The 27,422-nt window shown below is 40.1% G+C and overlaps 1 protein-coding gene across 1 annotated transcript; it reads left to right on the top strand.

Moving 5' to 3' along the window:
• Positions 1-11,178: 11,178 nt before the first annotated feature.
• On the top strand, positions 11,179-16,855 carry LOC119253426 (calcium homeostasis modulator protein 6-like). The gene is made up of 2 exons (XM_037520958.2): positions 11,179-15,318; positions 16,290-16,855. The coding sequence occupies exons 1-2, from the start codon at positions 14,752-14,754 to the stop codon at positions 16,713-16,715; spliced, it is 993 nt and encodes a 330-aa protein (XP_037376855.1). The 5' UTR covers positions 11,179-14,751; the 3' UTR covers positions 16,716-16,855.
• Positions 16,856-27,422: the final 10,567 nt, after the last annotated feature.

Raw genomic sequence — 27,422 nt, forward strand, 5'->3', positions numbered from 1 at the left:
AAGAAAATGATATACTTAAAAGGAAATTAAGAGTAAATTGTCTTAATTCAGCACATTTGACTCTTATGTATTTCTCAAAAACAAAAAATATGTTTGGCTCAGATTTCACAGTAAGGACACACTCACTAATTTGTAGATATGAATTAGTAATGGAAATCTTTTCATCTTGTCCTTTTTTTCATAGCTGTCCCAGTATATAACTAAAAACAAAAACACAGAGTTCTATGAGCACCTTTTTGCAGTTCTAATTTTGAAACTTCTAACAAAGAAAACAAGAGGTTTGACTTTTAGCAATGCTTCACTCATAATGCTGGGAATCTAAAAAACGACTTCTGAAGTTTTTTTTTTCTTTCATGGAAAACGTCTCTAGGGAGGATGTCATTACACACTGTTTAAAAGAAAAATGTTTTCAGAAGAATAATGCTTCCGTTTGTCCTGCATGAATGCTGTTGCTGGAAGTTAAACTTGCTTTATGTGACAGATTCTACCTTTACTTAACCTCATTTGACATTCCTCTTCTACTCTTTCTCATTCAAAAGAATGAATTGTCTGAAATGATCAAAAGGAAAAACTGCTCTTTGAGCCTATCAAGCAAGCTTGATCTCAGATCCAAAACCCCTGGCATATATTCTAATAGAGATAAAAAGTTCAAGCAAGTGCTAAATCAAGCTTTCTTTTGCTCATTTGTTTCATTCATTTAGGGTGAGATGATACATTAGCTTATTTTTAAAGTAATATATTTAAATATGGTAAAGTATCTTTAGAACAAAATGAATTAAATAGTTTTTTTTCCGTCTTGTGAATTTTGTATTTATTTCACCTAAGATTCCACTTATTAGCGCCAGCGTTTTTTCTTTCTCTGACTTAGCATAATGTACTCAAGGATCATCCATGGTGTCATATATTCTTTTTTCTCATGATTGAGTAATCTTTCCTTCTGTTGATGACATATAGGTTGTTAGAATGGCATCATCAAGAAGACAAGACGGCCTCCCTGGTGGTGCAAGGGTTAAGACGCAACCTATGAAGCTATCCGCAGCAAGGGAGCTCGAGTTCGATCCCAGCCAGGGAGCTACCCACATGGCGCAGCAGACCTCTCCTGTTTTGCCTGCTGCTCCCCTCAGCATTGTTCTTTGGTCAATCTGCCTGTTCTTTTCACCACCCTGTCTCTGGTTAATCCTCTCACCTCCCACCCCCCCACGCCTCTGGCCTGTGCCCCAGTTCATATATGCATAATTAAATAAATCTTAAAAAAAAAAGACACAAGACAACACAGGTGCTGGTGAGGCAGTGCTGAAAAGGGAACCTTATACATCACTGGTGGAAATGTAAATTGATCTAACTATGGAAAACATCTTGAAGGGATCTATCATATGAGCCATCAATTCTACTTATGGGTATATATAACCAAAGGAAATGAAAAAAGGACTTTGAAGCTATTTATGCACTGTATGTTTATTGCAGCATTGTTCTCAATGGACATAATATCCTCACTCTTAGTTTGTGCCTTCCAGAGTAGTGAATAGCTGATTATTTTAGCTGTTGCATCCTTGCCCTTGTGTATGATAAGGTCTAAAATTTCCTGCCTAGGAGGAAGACAATTTAGCTCTCTCATCTTCTCTCTTCATAGCTGTTTCATGTACTCCCAACCGTCAAACAGTTTGACAAAGTCATTCAGTATTTATATGTTGTAACATAAATATAACTTGTGAATTAGTCATGCAGATTACAATTTTACTTCCTTTCATACACAAATTTGGTTCCCCCAGAACTAATGATTATTTCCTTTTTTTATTTGCTTGGTTGTTAAGAAATCCCATTTTATCCTCAAACTGCTCAATTTAAGTGTGTATCTCCTCAGTATTTAATCACATCTGTGTAATCTGACAGTTGTTTTATTTTTATGGGTTTTTTGTTGTTGTTATTGTTTTTCTTGGGACCTGCCCTCCTTTCCTCTCACTATCTGAACTATTGCATATTGGTTGCCCTCACATCCTTTCTCTATTCTCACTGTCTCTATGCCTCTCTTCTGCGTAAGTTCTGTTTTCTAAATCTGTGTTTTCTTTTTTTTTTTTATTAATGCATCATTTGGTGGAGTGTATCCTCCTCAGGATTCCTGGAAAACGATCCATAGTGAGTAAATATTTTGCTTCTTTTCATGTCTTGAAAAAAAAATAGTCTAGTCACTTGATTGATCACTTAGCCAACAATTGTAGGTTGCAGTCGTGACTCCATGATCTTCTAATTTCTGTTGTTGCTGTTGTGAAATCTGTTACCGGCTTTTGTCTTGGACAGAGCAATTTTAACCAGAGAGAAACTCAGCAGTTTCCTTCAGGGTTACTTTGGTGGAAGCGTGCTGGAGGACGGAGTTGTTTAATCGACTTAACCAATGGTTTTCTTAAAGTCAAATGGAGAGAAAGCGCCAGGGGTCTCTGGTAAGTAGATACTCTTTCATCTGTTCAAATGCCCCAGCCCCACTCTCAGCCATGCTGTGTCTTTAAATCAGAATCCTTCTGCTCTGACTCTACAGGGAGTGGAAGCCTCATTTTCGGCAGGAGTCCAGTGCTAGTGCCCTCTGCCTGCCATGTGGCTCCAGTTTCCTTTCAGGCCACATTCCCACTTTCATTCCCACTGCTGCCAATTTTAGAGCTACCTTGCAGTTCAGCTGAGTGAACTGGCTTGTTTCTGCCAATTCTAACCCCATTGTCTTGCTGGCTTAGATTTCAGCCTCCTGGTTGGTTATCATTCTTCCATCATCTCAGCATCTACAGTCTTTCTCTATTCTCCATTCATTCATTCTGCAAATTGTTTTTTGAGAACTCACTGAATTAAGTACTGTTTGAGAACTTAAAATATTGCATACTGGCTAAACTATTCTACTGTGCTTTTGCTTAGATTCTAGAGATGGATCTGAGAAATTAACATGATTTTAAAGTAAATTACATAATTTAAAAGAATAGGTGCCATGGGTGGGGGTAGGAAAGGGAGGATAAGGAGATTGAGAAGGGGAGGGTATGATTTTAAATAGGTTGGTCAGGAAAGGCTTTGTTGATTTCCCTACTTCCAATTTCTTTTTTATTCTAAACTTTACTGTCAATTTAGTGGGGTTTTAAAAAGAAACAAATTCATGTATTAAATCCCAAAATAAGGGGAGTGGGTATTATACAATGAATATAACCAAAATGAAAATGCTTACATTGTTCAAAAATGAAAAATGATGTAAGAATTATATAAAATAAAATTTTAAAAGGGATAATTAAATAAATCTAATATGTTTAACCAGACGACCCACCTCACTCTCAGGTAGTTGACAAATAAGAATGGCAATAACACATGTTTACTGAGTACCTACTTTGTGTCAGTGCTATTTTAGGAACAAATAAAACCTAGGGTAGTTTATGTTCTGATATGAGAGAGTATGTGAGAGTGGAAAAACAACAACAAGAATACAATATGTAAAGTGGTGACAAGGGCTTTGGAGAATCCAGCAAGGGGCGGGAAGGGAAAGTAATGATGAGCTGGTGCTACTCTATAAAGTAGTTTTGGATGTTATGACATATGAATTAACACTTAAATGAGGGCCTTCCCAGTGGCGCAGTGGTTGGGCGCTGGGTTGCGAAGCTGCCCGCAGCCTCTGCAGCACCAGTTCGATCCCCAGCCACCAGTGAGGGTCCCACATGGTGTGCAGACCTCTCCTGCCACCCGCTGCTCCCCTCAGCAGTGTACATCGTCATTCTGCCTGCTCTGCTCCCCGCTCTGGCTCTGGTGAATTCTCTCATCCTCCCGTGCTTCTGACTGTACCCAGTGCTTGTATAAATAAGTAAATAAATCTTTAAAAAAAAAAACACACTTATGAGGGTTTGAATTACAGCAACATTTAGGAGAAAAGTATTCCAGGCAGAGAACACAGTTACAGAAGCCCGTAAGGTCAATATGTGTTTAGTGTTTCAGGAATAAGAAGCCAATGTGACTGGAGCAGGGGTTAGGGAGAGGGATGGGAAGCAAGATGTGATCTTACATGTTTCCAGAGATTGTAGCAAAGATTTTGATTTTGATGTGAGGAGTGGGCTGGAAGAATGAGATGCAATTTACTGAGGTATGGTGGGCTGCAGGAGGAACAAGTCGGGGGGCGGTGAGTCCAGGAGCTTGTACATTTCTTAAATACCCAAGAGAAAATACAAAAAGCCTGGGATCCAAGCGTGGGCTCTGTTTGGCAGAAGATAATGGTTTGTGCCATCCTAAAGTTTAAATAGATTAGCACGAGCTATAGAGTGATGGTCAAAAAATGATGAATCAAAAGTTTCTTATGATGCTTGTGTCTCTGAGTCCCACTCACTGTAGAAGAGTGTGGTTTCCTGCTGGGGACCTGCTCCAGTTACCCTGACTCCCTTAATAAGCTTAAGAAATTGTCCAAATGTTGCTACCATTTTTATTTTCAGCCTGCTTGATTCAAGAACTTCATCTAGATGGGTAGGGCAGAGTGTTGGGTGTGCAATGGAGGGTGGTGGAAAATCAAGACTAGAAAGGCAGGTGGATGGGGGCAGAAGGGATGTCCCTTTTCTCCCTTCCCCATTTCATTTTTTTTAAATAGTGACATGTGTATAAGCATGTTAACTAACCCAGGTAGTTGGAGTACCTTCTAACTGGGTAGAGTAACAGTGTTGTCTCTCTTACATGCTAGAAATTAGTCATTATGAAGGCTTTGAAATAATCATATGATTTCAATGGTGAGTCGTAGAAGAAATACTAATGATTTGGAATAGGCTCTTGAGGCTTTGGTTTAAGGTAGAATTTCTTAAGGCAAGAACTTCTGAAAATATTTCTGCAGGCTTGCAATTTCCAGATTAAATAATAATTAGGAATCAGTTTCTGAACAAAAATGTTTTCAGTGGCTTACCCACTTTCTTCTTTCAAATAACAGTAACAGGGTACTGGAAATACCTTTCTTTGTAAGAGGAATATTTTGTCAGTTTTCCATGCTCTGTAATTTCCAGTGTGTTTTGTTTACCATTTTCAAAAAAAAAATTAATGTAGGCTAAGATTCCTTATATAAAATAAAATAAATTTCCACTTACTGTCTTTCTGGGCAGATAATTTCTTAACTCTTTTCCCCATTGTCTAAGGACTTTGCATTACTGACCAAAGGATGGATCCATACCATTATTATCATTCTGAGGAGAATTCTTGGAACATTGTTTATATTTGATGCTCTGTTTTTTGATACAGAAAGGACTGGAGAAAGGAAAATGTTTATTTTGAAGGGAAATCACAGAACTTTTTATCAAAGTGAAAGCAGCAATTGAAAAAACAATTTTAAGCTGATGGCTTTTAATACATTGGAGAGTTCACATTTAGGAGACACAAAGGGACAATAAAAATCACTCCTCCAGCTATCTGTCCCACTGGACTACACTCTGCGAGGGCATGGATTGTGTCTCTTGCTCAATGTATTTAGAAGCTTTTTTTTTTAAGATTTATTTATTTATTTGTACAAGCACTGGGTACAGTCAGAAGCATGGAAGGATGAGAGAATCTACCAGAGTCAGAGAGGAGAGCAGAGCAGGCAGACTGACGAAGCACCCTGCTGAGGGGAGCAGCAGGTGGCAGGAGAGGTCTGTCGTGCCATGTGGGGCCCTCACCTGCCAGCCAGGGATCGAACCAGCACTGCAGAGGCTGCGGGCAGCTTTGCAACCCAGCACTCAACGGCTGCGCCACCAGGTAGGCCCTGTATTTAGAAGATTCTTACACAGTGCCTGGCACATACTTAGTTTTCAAGAAATTTACAAATTGAATGAATGAATGAATGAAGCACAGCAGACTGTGGTCCCAGAAAACTTTAACATAGAGTTTCAATTCTTATAATGAGCAAACACACTACCCTCTCCTCCAACTGTGAACTTTGACCCAGAGATATGCTCCAACTAGATTCTGGATCTGCTTCAAAATTGTCACCTGTGGGTTATGTCCTGGCCATAAAATTCAATCTCTAGAACACGGTTCATGCAAATGACAGTGAATAAGATCCACAAACAGCTGCTGTTTGGCTGTTATAAATGTGGTGGTCCCCAGAGAGCCCAGCTGCCAAAGCACAGCTTAAAATAACACACCATTTGTGTGGGATGTTGTAAACCACCAGTCATCAACAGGCTGTTGCTAAGCTTCAACAATTGTCCCTGAGAATCTCTCTTGAGTTCATGATATTGTGTAATTCAGAAAGCAAGGCATGCCAGCACAGCTGACTTCCTAGAGAACACAGTACAATGTGGTGAGGGGAGGGGGATGTGGGCAGGCAGCATGATTGAGAGGGTTGGTTATTCAGCTGGCTTTGCAGCCACACCTATACGTGTGCAGAGTCACACCGTGGCAACTCAAGGTTGCAGGACTTCCTGGATAAGATTGTCAAGGGGAGTATCTCGTATAGTTACTGCATGTTTTTCTCTACTTCTAAACAGAGTTTCTGTATTGCCTGGTATGTGGATTCTCTGTGGATGTTTTTAAAGTGTTATAAATGATAAGAGGAAATTTTTGCATTTACTGCTGAGGTCATTTTTTATTAAATGATAATAAATTGGATGCCAGAGGAAGAAGTAGGGAATGAAAGAGTATTTGATAATTCTGTAAAATAAATTTTGTTCTTAAAATAGGATAGAAAGAACCCACTTGCTAGGTTTATTTTATAAAATGTGTTAAAATTCATGAAAACATTTCCCAGTTCATGTTTGTGCCATTATTACATAAACACATACTGAATAGCAATGCTAATAATGGCAACTACAGAGTCCATGTGTATACTCGACCACCACATTCTCTAAGGAAGATACTGATTACACTTTTGTCTTGCATAATTGGAAGCTAGACACAAAGAGGTTAAGAAAAACAACCAGAGACATACAGACAGCAATTGTATGGGCATCTGCATGAAGCTTAAAATAAAATGATATTTTAATATTTGATTTCTCATTATTTGGAATGTTCAAATTGCTATATGGAGGGGCCTCTCTTGTGGCACAAGGGGTTAAGTCTCAGCAATATGAAGCTATCTGCAGCCACTGCAGCACGAGCCCCAGCCAGGGAGCTACCCACATGGTGCAGCAGACCTCTCCTGTCTTGCCTGCTTCTCCCCTTAGCAGTGTATTTCAGTCAGTCTACCTGTTCTGCTCCCCACTCTGTCTCTGATGAATCCTCTCACCCCCTCCCCCAACCTCTGGCCTACAACCCAGCTCTTGTTTCCATAAATAAATAAAATAAATCTTTAAAAACAACAACAACAACAAAATGCCACATCTAATCATTTAAACTATTGAACTCGGAACTTGGTTACATGAAAAATATTAAATTCTCACCACAACTTTTTACCTTAATCTTGTGAAACTAATTTTTTTTTTCTCAAAGTAGATTTTTGTCAATAAGATAGTTATAGGACTTCCCATGTTTTGAAATGACCAGGATGATTTGTTTGCTTAGGACCTACAGCATGGTCTGCTGAGAGTGCTGGTGATGGCGTCAGTGCAAGAGCAGATTTCTTTTTCTGTTTCTGTTTCTGGTCTCATCTTGTACCCAAACTGTGAGTCATTTTGACTCTTTCAAAGTAGAAGAGCTTCATAAATACAAAAACAAATTATTTAGTAATCTCTTAAACCCTTTATTTAGTATTGTCCCCCTGACTTCGTCCTTCGATATAAATGTTTGTGGTCTCTTGGGTGATTGAAATAAATGGAGCATTGTAAATCTATAATGACTTCAACTGACCAACTAATACTTCATACATAATAAACCTACTTTATCACCCTCTCCAAAGGAAGACAAAGATTTGACTGACGTAATTACTGGCAGATGTGGAGATATAGAAGTGGGTAGGAAACATTTCACAATCAATACATTTTTGAGACAGTCACTCATTTGTCATTTCCTTGTTTTAATAGATTTATGTGGAAGGAAAAACATGAAACTGCATTTGTTTGTTTTTCTGGCAAATTAAAAATAAGTTTGTCAATTTTGATTTAATTTTGTTACTTGGTTGAATGTTAATATTTTTGAAGACCATGCCTGTTTTTTTTAATAAGCTAGCTTGGTGTATTACAGAATGCTAGAGTTGAAAAGAATCCTGAAGTTGAATGAGCTCATCCAAACGTCCTGTTTTACAGTTGAGAAAACACTTTGTGAGGGAGGTGTCATTACCAAAATCAATAATGCCTGCTTTTTACTTTCCCACTGCTACTTGGACCAACCTGGTATGGGGAATAAACAAGGATATAACGCAAATGTATGATAACTTCATCCTGGCTGCTGGATTGCTCTCCAAAGTAATTTCAAGTAAGTTATAATAGACTTAAATACTGGAATTACATTGATTTATTTCATTGAATAAAGATGACTCACATTTTCTTCCCAAACATCAGATGCTTATTTAGCATCTGAATAAATCAAGTGTTAATGTCCCATGGAGCATAATGGCTTTTTTGGCGGTGAATTAGCGCCCTCTAGCACATTTCTGAGTCTGTTAAAAATCGTTATAAAAGCTGTGAAAATAAATGTTCTTAATACTGTGCTGTGTTCTTTACACTACCACTTTAATTCTCACAAAGATTGTATGACATGGTTGAGACAGCTTTATAATGAGATAAAGCTAACACGCAATGTGATAAGGGCTATTTCAGGGGTGAGAAGAGAGTTGTAGACAGAAATTACTGGTTCTATTGAGGGGTAGATACAATGATGAATAAGAAATCCTGGCCCTTTGGGAGCTCCCAGGTTAGAAGAGAGAATTCTGGAAAAGATGTTGCAATAAGCACATTAAAAATAAAGCAGTGTTTTGTTTGTTTTTTTAATGGTGTGGGAGCAAAGGAAGAGAACCATTAACTCTTCTTGCAGTGTTTGAAGATGACTTCAATAAAGAGATAACACTGGAATGATTACTAGAAGAGTGCAGTTATTTGCCAGGTAAACAATAGAGAAATGTTCTTTTGGCTTGGAACTTACCTCTCTGACTATATTCCTCTGTTTTTCTACAGAAACCTTTTGGCATCTGATAGTTTCATCAGCCTTACCTTTTTCATACAGGTAATCTTAATTTCCCATCATATCCCCAATGGATGAGTCAAGGCAGCCAATAAGAGCAAGTGAGAAGACATAGAAGTGAGGAGGACCATGTTATAAAAGTACAGGGAATGTAGGGAAGTCAGTTCAATTAGAAACTGGGGTGCATAGGCTGGAGTGGGGCAGAGATGACTGGAGCAAGACTGGGAAGAACTTTGCTGCCAACGTAGGGAGAATTGAACTTGTTCTCTTAACAGCTGAGAACATTGGGGGGCTTCAACAGGAAAGTAATGTAATTGTATTTCCTTTCTTGCCATATTAAGTTAAAAATACAATCCCTGTTCAGAAAACAACTAAATAAATATGCTATATATAGCATAATAAAGCAAATACTTCTGTAATATTCACCATAGTATAGAAATATCCTGGTACATACTGTGAACAGTCCACCTTCCTTCCCTATCACAGTCATAACCTCAAGTAAGCTCCAAAAGACAATAACCACTGTCTTTGTGATTCATAATCATCTTTTATTTTTCTTTATGGTTTACTCATATATGTATACATCCCCAAAAACTGAAGTTTAGCTTTATCTATCGCTGAACTGAATGTCATTCCCTTTACTTGTTTTTACTGTTCTTGCAACTTTATCACCACAGACCCCAGGAAAGCAGTCCTAGAATAAATTGGAATTCTAACAGGAACTAGTTGTTTCCTTTTCCCTAACTCCCTGCTGCTCATAGTCAGAAGTTCTGCTCAATCTCTTTTAAACAGTGACTTAACTCACCAAAACCTATTGCTTTTGTAGATTTTGTCCCCAAAACAGATGTTTTTTAATGAAGCAAGACTGAAATACTTAAGCCCAAATTGAAGAAAAACCTGCCTGGATACATTGAAAGCAGTGGTGGTGATTCCTAAGTTGCCAGAAGCTACATTCCCTGTGATCCTTTTTCAGGGGCTCCCCTAGCCAGCTACCCACCCACTTCCTTTTTTCTCCATCAACCTTTCTCCTCTGCCTTGTTTCTATGGCCCAAAAGTGGGCACACAGAAGATGTGATAGAACACAGCCAGTCTATCCAAAGCAGGCAGGTGGATCTTTCCATTTTGTTTCCCTCCAGGCATGGATAAACCCACCCACACTACCTTTCAACCTTGCCTTTTCTTATTTTACTGCTTTTTCTCATCTTTGGTTTGTACTAAGTTGTTCTGTATTCTTCAGTCACAATCAGTTTCTCACTATGATTTATTACTTCTGGCAATACAAAGTGTGCATTCCAGTTTCAGGGAGTTGTCCTTGATATAAGTAGTCATTAATATATGTGTAAAGCAGGAAAAAGAAAGAAGAGATTGTGAAAAACCTCTTTCCTGACTAGTTTCTTAGAGCCTCTCCATTAACTCAAGACATTTTGTGTATGTATTTTTAATTTTAAAAGTAACATATGCAGGGCCTCCCTAGTAGTGCAAGGGGTTAAGCACCACACTATGAAGCAATCCCCAGCCTCTGCAGCTTGAGTTCGATCCCCGGCTGGCAGGGAGAAACCCACATGGTGAGGCAGACCTCTCCTGTCTCGCCCACTGCTCCCTTCAGTGTGTTTCAGTCAGTCTGCCTGTTCTGTTCCCCATTCTGTATCTGGTGGATCTTCTCATGGCCCCCCGGCCCATCTCTGGCCTGTGTCCCAGTCCTTGTATGCATAAATAAATAAATCTTAAAAAAGTAACATCTGCATGTTTTAAAAAATCAAATCCTAAGGAAAGACACACATCAGATCTCTCCCTGCATTCATTTCCAACCAGGTCTCCCACTTCTCAGAAGTAAATATTTGACAATATTTTTGGATCTTAAAGTATGTTACATGAATCTACAAGGGGTATGTGTGTATATATATAGATATATACACACACACACATACACATGCACATGCACACATGTATATATTCTCATTCATTCATTCACTGATAGATTGATTTACTCATTATTGCCACAAATATTTACTGAATACCTGGGCACTAGGCTGTAATGCCTCTCTCTCTCTCTGTCTCTCTCTATATATATTATATATATAATGTCTGCATATATTATATAGGCATTATATATAGGCATTATATGTATAATATATATAATGCCTATATATATATATTTTAACCTGTCTTTTTCTAAGTTTACTTGTTAATTTTGTTATCTAAAATTGTGTGTTACACATGGTAGATACTTAAAAGACATATGAATCTTAATTTGATTTTTCTCTCATAGATGGGTGTTGGGGCTAGGATAGGTACTTTGCTAGAATCTATTTTTTTTTCTTTTTTTCTTTGCTAAAATCTAGACATAGTATTCCAAGCAGTGTCATATTTGAATTAGTTTGAATTCTCATGAAGTTTACAGAGAATGTTAGAGAACTCAATATTTCATTTGATTTGACTGTGAGAACTTTCAGATTCACAGTGTGAATATCTATTTCCTTCAAGAATTCTTCCTGTTTTTGCAGGAAATGTTTGTGGTTTCTGAGACCCATATCTGGAGCTGATGATGGTTATAAGCAGAAACCTAGTACTAAAATTAGAAAAAAACCATAATCATTATTTCTTCAATGTGCTTAACATTGAACTCATTACTTGGAAGCTAAAGTAGTAAATTGGTGTAAAATTATAGATTTCCAAAAGTGTAAAGATCTTTCAAAGGCTGTCTAGTCTACTCTCAGATAAAATTCTCAAATTCTATTGATACCAATAGTGCATTATTCTATTTCCACTAAAGGCTGAAGTTTTGAGTAATGTCTTTTCAGAAAGGAGTGGCTATAAAGGACTGGGCAATCTCCAGAATGGCTCCAGACATGATGGATGTGGATGGCAAGGTATTAGACTCAGCTGAAGGTTCTAGGAGAAAATCCATGCTGGCAGGCAGAACTCAAACTCTCACAGTTATGGAAAAACTGGTAGTAAGTACAGAATAATGATCCATTTCAGGGAGATCCATGACTGAGGAGCACATGGTAGCAAATCCAAGATGTCTTGTTTGGAGATATAAGTTGATAGGAAAATAGATCAGGATAGAACTCAGTCTCTAACGAGCTTCAGGGTTAGGACTGTAAACTACATAGCCTGGTCTACAAAGTCCCTAAAGCTAATCTTCACCTGCAGCTCTGTGCTCATGCTGTGCCTCCCATCTTCCTTCTCACCCTCAATTCTTCCGTCACTAGTTTTCTTTCCAGTGACAGAATACCAACTTCCTTGGCACCCCAGAGTCTTTGTCATTCAGATGTTGGCTTAAATATCATCTGTTCATGGAGACGTTTTCAGAACACTCTCTACCATATGATTCCATTTTAGTTATCTGCAGAAGCTTCAGAGCTTTGGCCTCATTATCTGTACCCTCTCCACTACAATCTAAACTCAGTGAGAGTGGGACGTCTGTGTGGTTCCTTGTGGTATCCAATATCAGGTCCTAGCATATTCTTTTTTTTTTAAGATTTGTTTATACAAGAACTGGGGTACAGGCCAGATGTGGCGGAGGGTGAGAGGATCCACGAGAGACAGAGTGGGGAACAGAACAGGCAGACTGACGAAATACACTGCTGAGGGGAGCAGCGGGTGAGACAAGAGAGGCCTGCCGCACCATCCGGGACCCTCGCCGGCCAGCCGGATCAAACCGGCGCTGCACAGGCTGTGGACAGCTTCACAGCGCGGCCCTCAACCGCCTGCGCCATCAGGGAGGCCCAAGACCTAGCATATTCTAAGTGCTTATTAAACATTAAAATGAATGAATAAACAGACTAATAGATTAAAAAATGAATTATTCTAATTGAGGGAGGCAATTGACAAGGTAATAGTATCTATAATTAAAAAATTTGAAACCAAACCCTTAACTAAAATCAATAACAGGGCTGATGAGAAGGCAGTCACCAGATGCAAGTGTTTTAATAAATGAAGAGCATGAACACAAATGGCAGGAGTAGAGTCGGGGAGGAAGTGATGGTCAATAGCTTGAGCCTTACTGGAGGATGAAGTATTAGAGGGTGGTGGAAAAGCTAGTTTGAATGAGTGTTGGGGAGATGCCAGTCCTCCCTCCTGTTTTGAGAACTAGGGAGACTAAAAATTCATCAGGAGGCTTCAGTTAAAGGAGATTTGAATAAAGCTGTCTGCACAAAGGTTGTAGATACAGTGGGATTGGTTTGTGATGGTATATGGACAGTGTGGAGGGGAGGCAATGGTATAGAGGAATGGGATGGTGTGAAGAAGGACCCACCAGTAAGAGGAAGAGTCTTCTGAAGGACAGGGAACGAAAGTTTTGGGTTTGTTTGTTTGTTTGTTTTTTGAGATGTAGGATCATAGCGATGATAGTCACAGAAATGACTGGCCTCAGACATGCAATTTTGTCCCAAGTCTTTGAGGAGTATCTTGTGAAACACACAGAGACACATGCACACAGGCACAATGCACCTGATGCCAAAGCCTTTGTTCTTTCAAGTGCATGGAACCACAGAGTAAGTTTCAGTTTACGTTAGCCAGATGTAGCTGCCATTAATTTTTCTTGATTCAGTAAGTGAACGATCATGTATTCCCCCCAACCCCCAATAACTTACTAGTCACTGGGTAAGAATTTAACTCTCCTCCAGGTACTAACAGTGTTATAACATACCTGAGCAGCAAAAGGCAGAAGTGATATTATTTAGCTTATGAACAAAAAACAAAGTTTGTCATTGATCATTTCCTGCAATAGAGGAAACTGGCGTTTCCAGCTTGCACAGTGAAAAGTATTGTTTCCATTGGATTGGTGCACTGGGTCAGGAACAGTAGGAAAGACCCCAGTTTGCAGTTTGGTGGACACAAATGAAACAATGGAGGAAGGTCTGAATTCCTAAATCCAGAGTGCAAGTGTAACAGAGGGGTCCCCAGGACAAGGGGAGGTTCTAGGTTCCCTGCCCCACCCAAAGGAGGGTGGAACTGAGTAGAGAGGAGAAGAAGCTGGACAGGAGACTGAATGGGAAGCAGATGGAGAGCCAGAAGGTGACCTGAAGAAAGCGTAAGGAGCAGAGAGACAGGTGAAAAAAATGTACTTGCTTTTTGGTTCTGGATTGGATGAAAGAGACATGGGTGAGAGACCCATGGGGAGGTTAACACTGGCAGCTTTTATCTTGATTTTGATTTTGTTCTTTTCCTCTTAGACTTGTCTGACTACGTAGTTTCTGACCCTTTTCTATGCGTCCCTGCCAGAAAGTGCTTTAGACTTGTACACAACTGTCGGTCTTGCTTTGGACCAAATCTATTTGGTGGGACATTTACCCACAAGGGAATGGGTGACTTTGGTTGCTTGATTTGGAAACTACCTTCTTTGTCTTTTCTGTATTGCACACTAATTGTATTAAAATTCCTTTCCATTAAAGATCTATATGTGTTGTCTTGATGCAGTGGACTGCAGAACCTATTTTAGGATAGACGGGTTTGGGGGTTCTGGTGTGCCCCTCTCCCTGCCGTGTAAGTCAAGGTCATCTGTGGCATCTTCTTGTAAAAATGGGTGGCTACTGGGGAAGTCAAGCATGTATGCTTGATTGTTTGTCTGCCAGAGCTGATTTGGTTGCAAAAAGAAATCGAAACCTTGTGAAGCCCTCTTCTCTTTCAGAAAGTTGTTTTTGCTAAGAACAGGAAATCCCAGCCCCCGGCCCACCCAAACCACTGCTGAAGCAGCAAAGAGGCAGAAGCACCCAGGTCTGACTTGAAATGGCAACCAGGTCTGACTTGGTTAAGATCATCCTGGAGAAGTTTTCCACATTACTCAAGCACCGCAGCAAGCTGGAATATGGCTTGGTGAGCCTGCTGACTGCAGGCGGAGAGAGCATATTCTCCACTGCAATATTCCAGTGCCCCTGCAACACCACCTGGAACCTGCCCTTTGGCTTGATCTTCCTGCTGATGCCGGCGCTGGCCCTTTTCCTCCTGGGCTTCGTGCTGAACACACGCACCTGGCGCCTGGTAACCGGCTGCTGGTGCTGCTGCTGCTGCTGCAAGGGGAGAGGCAACCAGTCGTTTACCTGTGGGTACCAATGCTTTGTGGAGATCAGGTCGATCTGCATCAGCGCCTTGGTTGCCCCCCTCACCTGGGTGGCTGTGGGGCTGCTCTGGGGCACTTTCTACGAGTGCTTTGCCAGCGGTAGCTCCTTCATAGTGGGGATCATGTGCGTCGGCCGCAAAGACAACTGCGCCACATTGATGCCCAAGTTGCCCTGTCTGCAGGACCGAGAGCCAGACCTGCAGGACCTCCTGAGGGAGCTCAGGTCCCAATCACAGGTCAGAAGCTGGCGCTGGAGTGGGCCAGAGGAGTGGAGGGGACGGGCTTCAGGAAATGGGGTGCGAGGCTGACCTGTGAGGCAGAATCGGTGCCTTTTCTCCAGGTTAAGACACCTGAAGACAAACTTGGACAGTTACTTGCTTCTACTGAGTCGAAAGGAAACATTTAAATGAAATGAAGGAAAAGGAGGAAAGGTACCTGTGTAGTGAGGCTGTGCCAGAGAGCCCGTTAAGTCCTTTTTTTACCGACCTGAACTGATAGTGGCTAGGGGATCAGAAAGCCAAAGACTGAACCACTGGGTGTTTTTGCAAAAGAAGTTTTATTCGGGTCGCTGGGAGCACAGCAGAGCAAGGTGTTCTTAGAAAGCCTTCTCCTCTGCTGCCATTTGAAAGAGTATGTAAAGGCATAAGGGGCTTCTGGTGCAGGGGATGCAACAACTGGTCAAGTTAGCTGTTGACATTTTCGCTCTGGACGGCTTCTTTGTTCTCTAACTGGCCTGAAGGGCCCTAGATGGTTTCTGTCAGTTTCAAAGTGTTGTAGATTACCTCTTCCAAGGGACAGAGCTGGGGGTGGGGAGAGTGGGTAGCCCTACACTTTGCCTCCTGTATCTTCTCACAGCCACCCTTTAGAGACAATACATGGGGCAGCCAGAAGAAGACAGAATTGTTACAATAAAGTGGGTCTGCATGTAAAGCCACCGTCCCTCACTGCTTGTGGGATTTTGAAGCACGATGCTTGTTTCACTGGATTTGCCAAAATTGAATATTTGGAGTTCCAGGTCTGCCTGGGATTTTGCAATGTCTTGGAATAGAATTGATTCATCTAGCAAACAGCTGTACAAATAAAGGGGTTCTGGAGGTCATGCCACTCCTTTTTCTTAAGGGATTAAGACATAATTAGCTGGGGACTAACTCAAACTTTATATAGATATAGATATAACTAAACTGCTCTTCTGTTTTGTTTTCCTAAGGTGGCTGGCTGGATCCTCATAGCTGTGGTTATCCTCATTCTTATGATTGTTAAATGTTTTACCTATTGCCTATCTCCAGTTAGTTTTATGCAGCTGGAATTTAAGAAAATCTATGAGAAGCAGGAACAGAAGATCCTTACAAAAGAATCCAGAGACAATGCAACTGAATTGGCAAATAAGAATGTTAAATGTTTCTTTGAAGGCTCATGTCCAGATCACAACAGTCCAAGTGCTGAAGACTGGCAGCAGATTTCATCACTCTATACTTTCAATTCAGAGGAGCCATACTATAGCACGTTGCACAAACATGTTAACATAAGAGAGAAGGGTGACAGCTTTTCTGAAGGAAATGCAGAGGTTTCTACTTTTAACATTGTAGAGGTACAACAATGTATGACCTTAAGACAACAATGTATTAACTTATGAATGGATGGGGAAAAAGTTCTTTTGTGTTTCATTACAAAAACATTCTGTTTTGTTGATGACTGCTTTTTTTTTCAAAGGCTTCCAAACTGTGGAAACATAATTTTATATTTGAAATAAAAATTTAGAATTTTACCAGGCATTTTGTGGCTCCAAAGTGGTTACTAATCAAAAATAGGAAAATTAATCGTGAAAATTTTTAAAAAATTGAAAAACTAGTTTAAGATAATTATAGGCAAAACCTATTATTTTTAGCTTGTAGGATCAAGGGAAAATTTAAACCTGTTTATTACAGTAAATTTCAAATATTTCCCCAAAGAGAAAGGATACTCATGAATTCCCATGTAGTCATGACACAGCATCACATGGGGACATCAGATAAAACCCATGCTGTACAAATAAATATAGAAATAGAAATTGTGACCTGATTCACATTATAGTAGGAGGAGGTTAGGGAAGTCTGAGAAAAGCTGATAACTGTAGAGTAGGCATTTTTTAGGGAGAGCATGTGTGACAGTATGTAAGTGGGAAGCTTTAAAGGTGACTGGAAACGGAGCAAGAGACAAATGGTCATACAAGAGATATTGGTTTTCATCCTTGACCATTTTAGGAAGATTGATCTGCTTTTCCTGTGGGGAAGGGATGGTGGGGGAAGAGAGAAAACCAAAGCATAATGGAGAGACTAACCAGGAGGCCACTGCAGTGGAAATAGGAAAGAGTGAAGCTTGAACTGGGTTGATGGTGATGAAAATGGAAAAAGTAGAGATATTCAAGGTAGCTTAGGAAGTTAGTCATTATGCAATTTGTTGATGGAAAGGATGCAATTAATTTAATGAGAATGACGATTTCTGTAGAAAAAAAATCTGTTGCTTGATAATTTGAGGATCTCGGGGGATATTAGATTGTGATTCTTATTCATCCCCTAAGTTTATAGCAGTTTTTTTTAATTTTTGAAAATATGATATACCTCATGCTTATCATGGTACTTGGCTGAATTACCAGGTATAACTTAACACCTCTTGCCTGTCTCTCTTAGTCCCTTCAGGGAACTAAACAATAATAAAATCCCATAGACTGGGTGGTTTATAAACAGCAGAAATTTATTTCTTACCACTTTGGAGGCTGGGAAGTCCAAGGTCAAGTCATCAGGGTGATGACTGCCAAGGCCCTGCTTCCTAGATGGTTGTCTTTTCATTGTAATTACAGAAGGTGGCAGGGGTGAGAGATCTCCTTGGAGCCTCTTTTACAAGGCACGATTCCCATTTATGAGGGCTCTGGCCTCATGCCCTAATCACTTCCTAAAGGCCCCATCCCCAAATATCACATTGGGATTAGATTTCAACATTAAGAATTGGAGGGGAGACAAATATTAGTCCATAGCACTGTCACTCAAAGTCCTTAACCTCTACCTGCTCCCCATTCCATCCTCTATAGCCTTACTTTTCAGTATTATCCAATATATAATTTCTAATTTAATAAAAATTTGTAGCCTCTCTGCCATACCAATTAAATGGCATGAAAGTCTCAGTCACAAGTTTTCTATCAACTGATTCTCTTTTCTGTTATTATCCCACTGTCTTTTTTGGGATTTGGTTTTGCCCTACTTACACTTAAATTTTTTTTGAAGATTTATTAATTTATGCATACAAGAACTGGGGTACAGCCCAGAGGTGTCGGGGTGGGGGGAGGTGAGAGGAGTCACCAGAGACAAAGTGGAGAACAGAACAGGCAGACTGTCTGAGGGGAGCTGCTGAGGGGAGCAGCGGGCGAGACAGAAGTCGGCTGCCTCATGTGGGTAGCTCCCTGGCCAGCCGGGGATCAAACTCGTGCTGCAGAGACTACAGACAACCTCACAGTGCTGTGCTATAACCCCTTGCACCACCAGAGAGGCCCCCTACTTAGACTTGAATAGTTAACCTGTCACTGTGTCTTAGAAGCTGTCAGAAGAGAGGAAATTTCTGGACCAATGACAAAACTGTATTAATCACAGCAGAGTAAACAGCAAGAGCAGCATGTTTGCTCTGGTTCCCTTTACCCTCTAATCCTACAGGATATCTACTTACAGGGTGGGTTGCATTGTTGGAGAGAACACAAACATCATCACCACCATTTTATAGGCAATAGTAATCAAGCTTATGCTTTGTCCAAGAAGATCATTTTACCTGTCAAGGTTGCTTGCTGCAAATACATCTCTGAGAAATGCCTTGGGTTAAAAGCAGTTATGGTATTGCATTCTCGGCCCAATATTAAGACACATAAAAGCATGAGAGACCCATGGAATATATTCTCTCAACATATTTTCCATCTTTCAAGCCACATTTCAAACCATCTTTCCCCATCAATACTTTTCCCAACTACATCAATTCACTGAACTTCTTCCTTCTCTTGACCCTTATGACTTGATGTCTCAAATGCACTGTAGCTCTACATCATGTATCTTTTTGTAATTAAAGCTATGTTTCTCTTCGTAGCCTGATTTTATGCCTTCTGGAGGCTTGAAAAAAATCTCATAATTGTCACAAAGCAAACAATAAAAATCATGAAACAAATGAGGAAGATTAAATATTTACTATATGGTCTAAAAAATTTAAAAGTATGACAAATGTTTCTCAAAATTTTTATTACAAGGTATGTAAACACAGGTAATAAATCCATAATCAGTGGCTCCATTTTGGCAAATGTATTATCATTGAGAACTGAGATTTGAGGCCATATTTTATAAGTCAGGTGATTTGTTACTTGTGCAATTTTTGTGCATGACGCTCCATTCTGTAAAGGCAGATCATGGCATAAGAAAAGCAATTATAAAAATATATTCATTATTTTTCCCACATACATAAAAAAACAAAATGTAAAGGACCAAAGTGATTTCTTTATTCATGGAGTACTAACAAACATCTTGGGATATCAATTTTCTAGAGAATAGTTTGGGAAACAGTAGATAATAAGAGGCAGATGGAAAATCAACTGTTGTCTGGCTTACTTCTCAATATTCTTAAATCATGTTGGCTATTGAAAAAAAGTAATAGACCAGTCTAAAACATGCTCAAGCTGTGGGGAAACTTATTTCAATGACTGAGCAAGTAGATGGATTCATAGGGGATTCATTAAACCATGGCTTATTTCATGGAGACCAGATTATCATGTGTCTAGGTGTCTTTAAAGATACTTAAAAGTGCTTGGAGAGAGAGCAGTGCATTAAATCAAAAACAAATGTTTTTCCTCTAAAAACTCAAAGTTGTTCTAACTCCTTCCTCAGTTCCCAGAGCTGCTCAAGATTTCTTGATGAGACATCTGTTCCTATTAAATTCATAGGCAATCTAAGACTAATGAGTCCACATTTTTTAAACTTTAAATCTGCTTGCCTCTATTCTTAACAATAGAATGCCACAACTTTTCCAATTCTGTAAGCACACTTATTCCAGTAAGAGGTTAACTCTCCTCATAGATGTTTGATGAAACTCTGTAATAAATTTTATTTTCTTAAATCTAATCTTTTATTCCAGGTCTTCTGCATTTCCACTCTACTTAGAGCTCTAACACAATTTGTGTTGATTAAAAATACTGCTTGGTAAATATGATTGTTGTTGGTGAGAGACCACTAGAAAAGATACCTCTGACCAAAATTATTGGTTTGAAAGTATATATTCAACCACAATAAAAATAAAAAAAAGGGATCTTTCTTAGTGGTATAAAGCAACTAGAAAACAGGTGAGAAGGAAAAGGCAGCACAAGTTTTAGAAGTTGGAAAGCAGATGGTAAATGATAATTTTCCTGATATATTTGAGAAATATGAATCTCAATCTAGAAGGAGAAAGATAAGTAATATGATTTGTATCATGAAATCTATAAAAGATTCAGGAATTAGTAGCACTAGTGTCTTCCAGAAATGAGACTGGAGGTGGAGCTCAAAGCAGGATTGGTTGAAAACTTGTTTAAGAATTGGTCCCTCGGGCCTCCCTGGTGGAGCAGCGGTTGAGCGCTGGTTTGCGAAGGAATCTGCCTGCAGCCTCTGCAGCGCCCGTTCGATCCCCGGCCACCCGGCGAGGGTCCCACATGGCACGCAGACCTCTCCTGCCTCCCACTGCTACCCTCAGCAGTGTACTTCGTCTGTCTGCCTGCTCTGCTCCCTGCTCTGGCTCTGGTGAATTCTCTCACCCTCCCGCACTTCTGACTGTACCCAGTGCTTGTATAAATAAATAAATTAATTTAAAAAAAAAAGAATTGGTCCCTCAAAACTCTATCCCTATTCCAAATAATTGGGCAATGGCTTCTTTCTACTCAGTACATAGATAAATAAATTTTTAAAGGGGAATTTTAAACTCTAGATGTAATTTTCCAAAAAGTTTTTGAATGAAAGGACATTAGGCATAGTTGAAGGCAGGCACACTATGTTAAACAAATGTGAATTAGTTGCCATATGCATAGTGAATTTTCATTTCTCCAGTCTTCTTACCCAATCTAACACCGGAATTCTACATTCAGGCTCTATTCTCCAAGCAGAATGTCAGAAGAGCCACAGCTAACAAATCTTAGACTACCCAAGAAAAGAGCTTTCAAAAAGAAGCTGAAATAGAAGTTTAATAAATTGGCATGTATTTATTTCGGTATGTGTTCTGTATGTACTCTATTTCGTACACCAATATTCTTTAGCTTGCCAAATTAATGAATATATTCCATTATTTCTAGAAACATGCATTTCCTGATAGCACAATTTGTCAATGTTGCAAAGTTATATGAACTAATTGACTCAGCCAGTGACTGTTCCTTCGTGGTTGTCAAAATCATAGGGTAGAAAAACTTTTATCTTCTTTTTTTTTAATTTAAATTTTATTTTTATATTCCCCATACAATTACAACCCCCTTATTTTGACCCCAAGCCCTCCTTTCCCCACCCTCCTCCCATAGAGTGTCTCTGGTTCATAGTTGTTTGTTGATTTTGATATTTTCTTTCTTATGGTTATTCTTTTTCCTGGTCCCTTTATTTAAGTTTTCTAGATTCCTGCTATGAGTGAGACCATCCGGTATTTTTTCTTTTTCTTTCTGGCTGCTATAAACATAGGGGTGCAGGTGCTCTTTGGAATTGATGTTTCTGTGTCCTTTGGGTAAATACGTAGGAGTGGAATTGCTGGATCATATGGAAGCTCTATGTTTAGTAGGTCCAGAAATCTCCACACAGCTCCCCAGAGTGGTTGGACCAGTTTGCACTCCCATCAACAGTGCAGGAGAGTTCCTTTTTCTCCACAACCTCGCCAACATTTGTTGTTGCTAGTTTTTTTAATATGTGCCATTCTCACTGGTGTGAGGTGGGAGCTCATAGTAGTTTTGATTTGCATTTCCCTGATTACAAGTGATGTTGAACATTTTTTCATATGCCTGTTGGCCATTTGCATTTCCTCTTTGGAGAATCTGTATATTGCTTTTGGCAGGATGGCCATTTTAATAATGTTTATTCTTCCAGTCCATGAGCTGAGGATGTCTTTCCATTTCTTTGTGTCTTCTTCTATTTCTTTTAACAGTGTTTTATAGTTTTCTTTGTATAGGTCCTTTACCTCTTTTGTTAGATTTATTCCCAAATATTTGATTTTTTTTGTTTCGATAATAAAAGGGATGTTTTGTTTTTTTTTTCTTCTTCTTCAGATTTATTGTTTGTGTATAGGAAGGCTACTGACTTTTGCATGTTGATTTTGTATCCTGCCACTTTACTGAACTGATTGATGAGTTGAATTAGTTTTTCTGTGGAGTTTTTGGGGTTCTCTATGTATATTATCATATCATCTGCAAATAGTGATAGTTTGACTTCTTCTTTTCCTGTTTGGATTCCTTGTATGTCTTTCTCTTGTCTTATTGCTCTGGCTAGGACTTCCAGTATTGTATTGAAAAGCAGTGGTGAGAGTGGACATCCTTGTCTTGTTCCAGATCTTAATGGGAATGCTTTCAGCTTTTCACCATTGAGAATGATACTGGCTGTTTGCTTGTCATATATGGCCTTTATGATGTTGAGGTAAGTTCCTTGTATCCCAAGAATTTCAAGGGCTTTTATCATGAATGGGTGTTGCACTTTGTCGAAAGCTTTGTGTTCTATTTCTTCTTTATCTAGCTTTGGGTGATTGTAGAGTAGGTAGGAATTTGTCCATCTCCTCTAGATTGTTGAACTTGTTTCCATATAACTGTTCATAGTAGTTTCTGATTATTCTTTTGATTTCTGCTGTGTGCATTGTGATTTCTCCTCTTTCATTTATGATCCTGTTTATTTGTGCTTTCTCCTTTTTTTCCTTTGTGAGCCTGGGTAGGGGTTTGTCTATTATATTTATTTTTTCAAAGAACCAGCTCTTGGTTTCATTGATCTTTTGGATTGTTTTTTTTAGTTTCAATTTCATTTATTTCTGCTTTAGTTTTTATTATTTCTTTTCTTCTACTGGTTTTGGGTTTTTTTGTTGTTCTTTTTCTACATCTTTGAGCTTTGAAATTAGGTTGTTTCTTTGAGTTCTTTCTTGTTTCTTGATGTGAGCCTCTATGGCTATATATTTTCCTCTTATTACTGCTTTTGCTGCATCCCATACATTTAGGAAATCGGTGTCCTCTTGTCATTCAATTCAAAGAATTTTTTAATTTCTTTTTTGATCTCCTCATTAGTCCAGTGTTCTTCCTGTAGTGTGGGTTTCAATCTCCATGAGGTAGGAGATTTCCTTGCCTTCTTTTTATGGTTTATTTCTAGTTTGATGCCTTCATGGTCAGAAAAGATGCTTGGTATGATTTCAGTCTTGGTATATCTGTTGATGTTTGTCTTGTGTCCCAGTATGTGATCGATCCTGGAGAATGATCTGTGTGCGCTTGAGAAAAATGTGTACTCAGATTTTTTTGGGTTTAGTGTTCTATAGATGTCTGTTAAGCCCAAGCGCTGTAGATTCTTATTTAGAGCTTTAGTGCCTTTACTTATTTTTTGTCTCGTTCATCTATCCATTGTTGATAGTGGTGTGTTGAAGTCTCCCACTAAGTATGTGTTTTCTCTGATGTCTGTTTTCAAAGATGATAATAGTTGTCTGATATATTTTGGTGCTCCTTTGTTTGGTGAATATATGTTAATGAGTGTTATTTCTTCTTGAAGTATGGTCCCCTTGATCATAATGTATTGACCGTTGGGGGTCTCTTTTTACCTTTTTGAGTTTGAAATCTGTTTTATCTGATATATCTGTTCCTGCTTTATTTTTTGGTCCATTTGCTTGTAGGTTTGTTTTCCATCCTTTAACTTTGAGTCTATTTTTATCTTTTGTAGCTAAATGTGTTTCCTGGAGACAGCAAAAGGTTGGGTTTTGTTTCTTAATCCAGGCTGCGACTCTGTGTCTTTTTATTGAAGAGTTTAGTCCATTTACATTTAGAGTTAATATTGATATGTTAACATCTGTATTTGCCATTGTGTTTGTCTTTCCTTTGATTTTATTTATTTATTCTTTTAATAACTTTTTTTTTGGCCTTCTTTCGTTGTTATTCGTCCCTCTGAGGTTCTGGCTTTAGGACTCCTTGTAGTATTTTTTGGAGTGGGGGTTTAGTCGTAATGAAATTCCAGAGTTTCTGTTTGTCTGGGAAGGTCCTTATTCTTTCTTCATAGAGGAAGGAGAGCTTTGCGGATAGAGTATTCTTGGTTGGCATCTGTTTTCTTGGAGTCTGTTGACTATGTCCCTCCACTCTCTCCTTGCCCGTAGTGTTTCTTCGGTGAAGTCTGATGTCAGTCTGATTGGTCTTCCTTTGAATGTTATCTGTTTCTTCCCTCTTGTCAGCTTCATTATTTTTTCCTTGTCTTGGATTCTTGGGAGTTTTACTATTATGTGTCTTGCTGTATTTTTCCTTTCATCATGGAAGTTTGGTGTTCTTCTTGCTTCTTGTATATCAATTTTCAGCTCCTTCTTCACATTTGGGAAGTTCTCTTCAATTATCTCCTGGAATATTTTCTCTGTTCCTACATCTCTCTCCTCTCCTTCTGGGATTCCTATAACTCTTACATTTCCTTTCCTCATGGAGTCAGATAGTTCCCGAAGTCTTTCTTTGGTCTTTTTCCTTCGTACTTCTCTTTCCTTTTCTGTTTTGGTTCTTTTTATTTCTGTGTCTTCAAGAGTACTTATTCATTCTTCCATTTCATCTATTCTGCTTTCATTGCTTTTCCCAGAGTTCTTTAGAGCCTCCATTGATTCTTTGATCTCCTGCATTTCTTTTACTTCCCTCTTTAGGGACTCAATTTCATTCTTCTGATCAATGATTATTTTTCCCATGTCATTTTTGACTTTCTTCAGATTTTTAATCATGGCAATTTTAAATTCTCTTTCTGGAAGGCTCAGAAGTTCTTCCAAGTCACTGTTGTTGCAATCTGGTGGGTGGTTTTCTTTTTGTTATGTGTCTTTTTCCTGAGGAGTTGCTAGGTTGCATGTAGTTTTTCTTCTCCCTGCTGCCTGTCTTTTAATTTGCTTTATGCATTGGGACTCTGTGCTGCTGGTACTGGCTGGAGTCTTTTTGGTGTGTTCTTTCGGAAGTTTCAGAAACTGGCAATCCAAACGAGTCAAAAACTGTTATGCCAGAAGTCTAGTGAAGCAGTGGTACTTTGAGTATGTTAATGGTCACTGTCACAGAATCTCTCCTCCTCCTGTATTTAGTTACAAATGTGTGTCTTGAAGTCCCACAGACTTCCCTGGAGTTGGGGCAGCTGGATTGCACTCTGGGTTTCAAATCTCTGGATCCTCCTCTGGGCTCCAATTTCCTTCCAGGTGGGACCGGGCTTGTGGGGACCTTCAGATCACCTCTGACTGCGCAGGGAACCTTCTCCCTCTGGCTCCACGGGGAGCCTTCTGCCAGATTCAAGCAGTCTTTATTGAAGAAAGGTCCCTGTTCTAAAATGGCACTTTGGAGACAGGCACACTCTTCTGCGCGCCCAATCTACCCCGGCCGTGGGTGCCCACTCCCCGTCTGGGTTCAGACTGCTGGCCTGAAGGGGCCTAGAGTGGGCAAACTTCCCAGTTCACCTCTGGCTCTTCTGGGAGCCTCCTGCTGGTTTCAAGCAGTTTTTATTGAAGAAAATTCCCTATTTTAAAATGGCGATTCAGAGACAGGCACACTCTCCCTCACACTGGATCTGCCTGGGCCGTGGGTGCCCACTCCCCCTCTGGGCTCGGACTGTTGGTCAGAAGGGGCCTGGCTTGGGTGAACTTTCCAGCTCACCTCTGACTCCTCTGGGAGCCTTCTGAAGGTTTCAAGCAGTCTTTACTGAAGAAAGGTCCCTATTCTATGGGGAATTGGTGATTTTTTTCTGGTCACTAGGTGGCACCAGAGATCTCTCCTAGTGTCCTTGGGAGTTGATTTTTTAACCCCGTGGGACAGGGGAACAGAGTGGGAGTGGTGGGGAAAGCCTCAACGACTTTCGGGTGCTGTGTCTGCCTTGTGCCCCACCATTGTGGGTATCCCATGTCCCGAATTTCGTGCCCCAGATCTCAGTTCCAAAGCCCTCAGGTCCAGGACATGGGCTGTAGCCCAGTTCAGTGTCCACAGAAATGGTGCCTTTTGCACCTGGCTCTCGTGTCCGGGTGCTCGGTTTGTGATTATTCAGTGAGGGACATTCACCTCAGTGAGGGCCTCCGCGCATCTCCCCGCAAGCCTAGGTCGCAGGAGCGGGGACCTGGGCAGCCGCGATCCGCGATCCACGTATGCTTTTCAAGTGCACCGCTTTTCCGCACAAGCTTACTGGCTGGCCTGGGCTGTGTGCAGGTCTCCGGGAGTCTTTGTTTTTCTCTAATGGCACCTGGAGCCGTTCGCTCACCTCCGCAGCAAGTCCTGCAGGGTTCTCCACAGCTCCAATTCACGGGGTGTGGTGGCTGAAATAGTTCCTTTCCACTCACAGTCCCACTTGATGCGTAGTTTGTTCTTGTTGGTTGTTTTAGTTTTTTTGCTTTTTTCTTCCTTTCTGTTGGTCGGAGAGTGCTGACTTTGTGGGTGGGGGAGGGTAGCAGGGTTATGAGCTTCCCTCCCTTCTAGTCCTCTTTTATGGCAACTTTCTTCTTCGGGTAGTTTGCTGGAGTCACCCGTTTATCTTCCGTGTCCCAGTTCTCACTGGGACCTGCTGCTTTTCCTCCCTATTAACTTTTTTTTAATGGGAGATCTTACTCACAGTGTTTCCTCACCACCATGTTGATCCGCAACCCCCTCTAGCTTATCTTCTTTTTTCTTTTTTTTTTTTTTTTTTTCTTTTTCTTTTTTTTTTTTTATAGAGGCATGCTTTTATTTTATTTTATTTTACTTGTTTGTTTGTTTGTTTATACATGCACTGGGTACAGTCAGAAGCGCGAGAGGGTGAGAGAATTCACCAGAGCCAGAGCGGGGAGCAGAGCAGGCAGAAGGACCGAAGTACACTGCTGAGGGGAGCAGCGGGCGGCAGGAGAGGTCTGCGCGCCATGTGGGACCCTCCTGTGGTGGCCGGGGAGCAGCCGGGGCCATGTGGGACCCTCCTGTGGTGGCCGGGGAGCAGCCGGGGATCGAACCGGCGCCGCAGAGGTCACGGGCAGCTTCGCAACCCAGCGCTCAACCGCTGCGCCACCAGGGAGGCCCAGCTTATCTTCTTTTTTAATCTTCTTCGTGGTCCTTTGGCTTCTCTGATAAAAAAGGTTAATAGAAGAAAAAAAATTAATTTCTTCCATATAAATGCCCCATATGTACAGGACCTAGAAAAGT

Source organism: Talpa occidentalis, unplaced genomic scaffold (genome assembly GCF_014898055.3).
Source record: "Talpa occidentalis isolate TD23 unplaced genomic scaffold, MPIMG_talOcc4v2.1 talOcc4.2, whole genome shotgun sequence".
Taxonomy (NCBI): Eukaryota; Metazoa; Chordata; class Mammalia; order Eulipotyphla; family Talpidae; genus Talpa; species Talpa occidentalis.

Coding starts and splice junctions, on each gene's coding strand:
- LOC119253426 (XM_037520958.2), top strand. CDS start 14,752: ATGGCAACCAGGTCTGACTTGGTTAAGATCATCCTGGAGAAGTTTTCC. Junction 15,319..16,289: donor AGCTCAGGTCCCAATCACAG/GTCAGAAGCTGG, acceptor TGTTTTCCTAAG/GTGGCTGGCTGGATCCTCAT.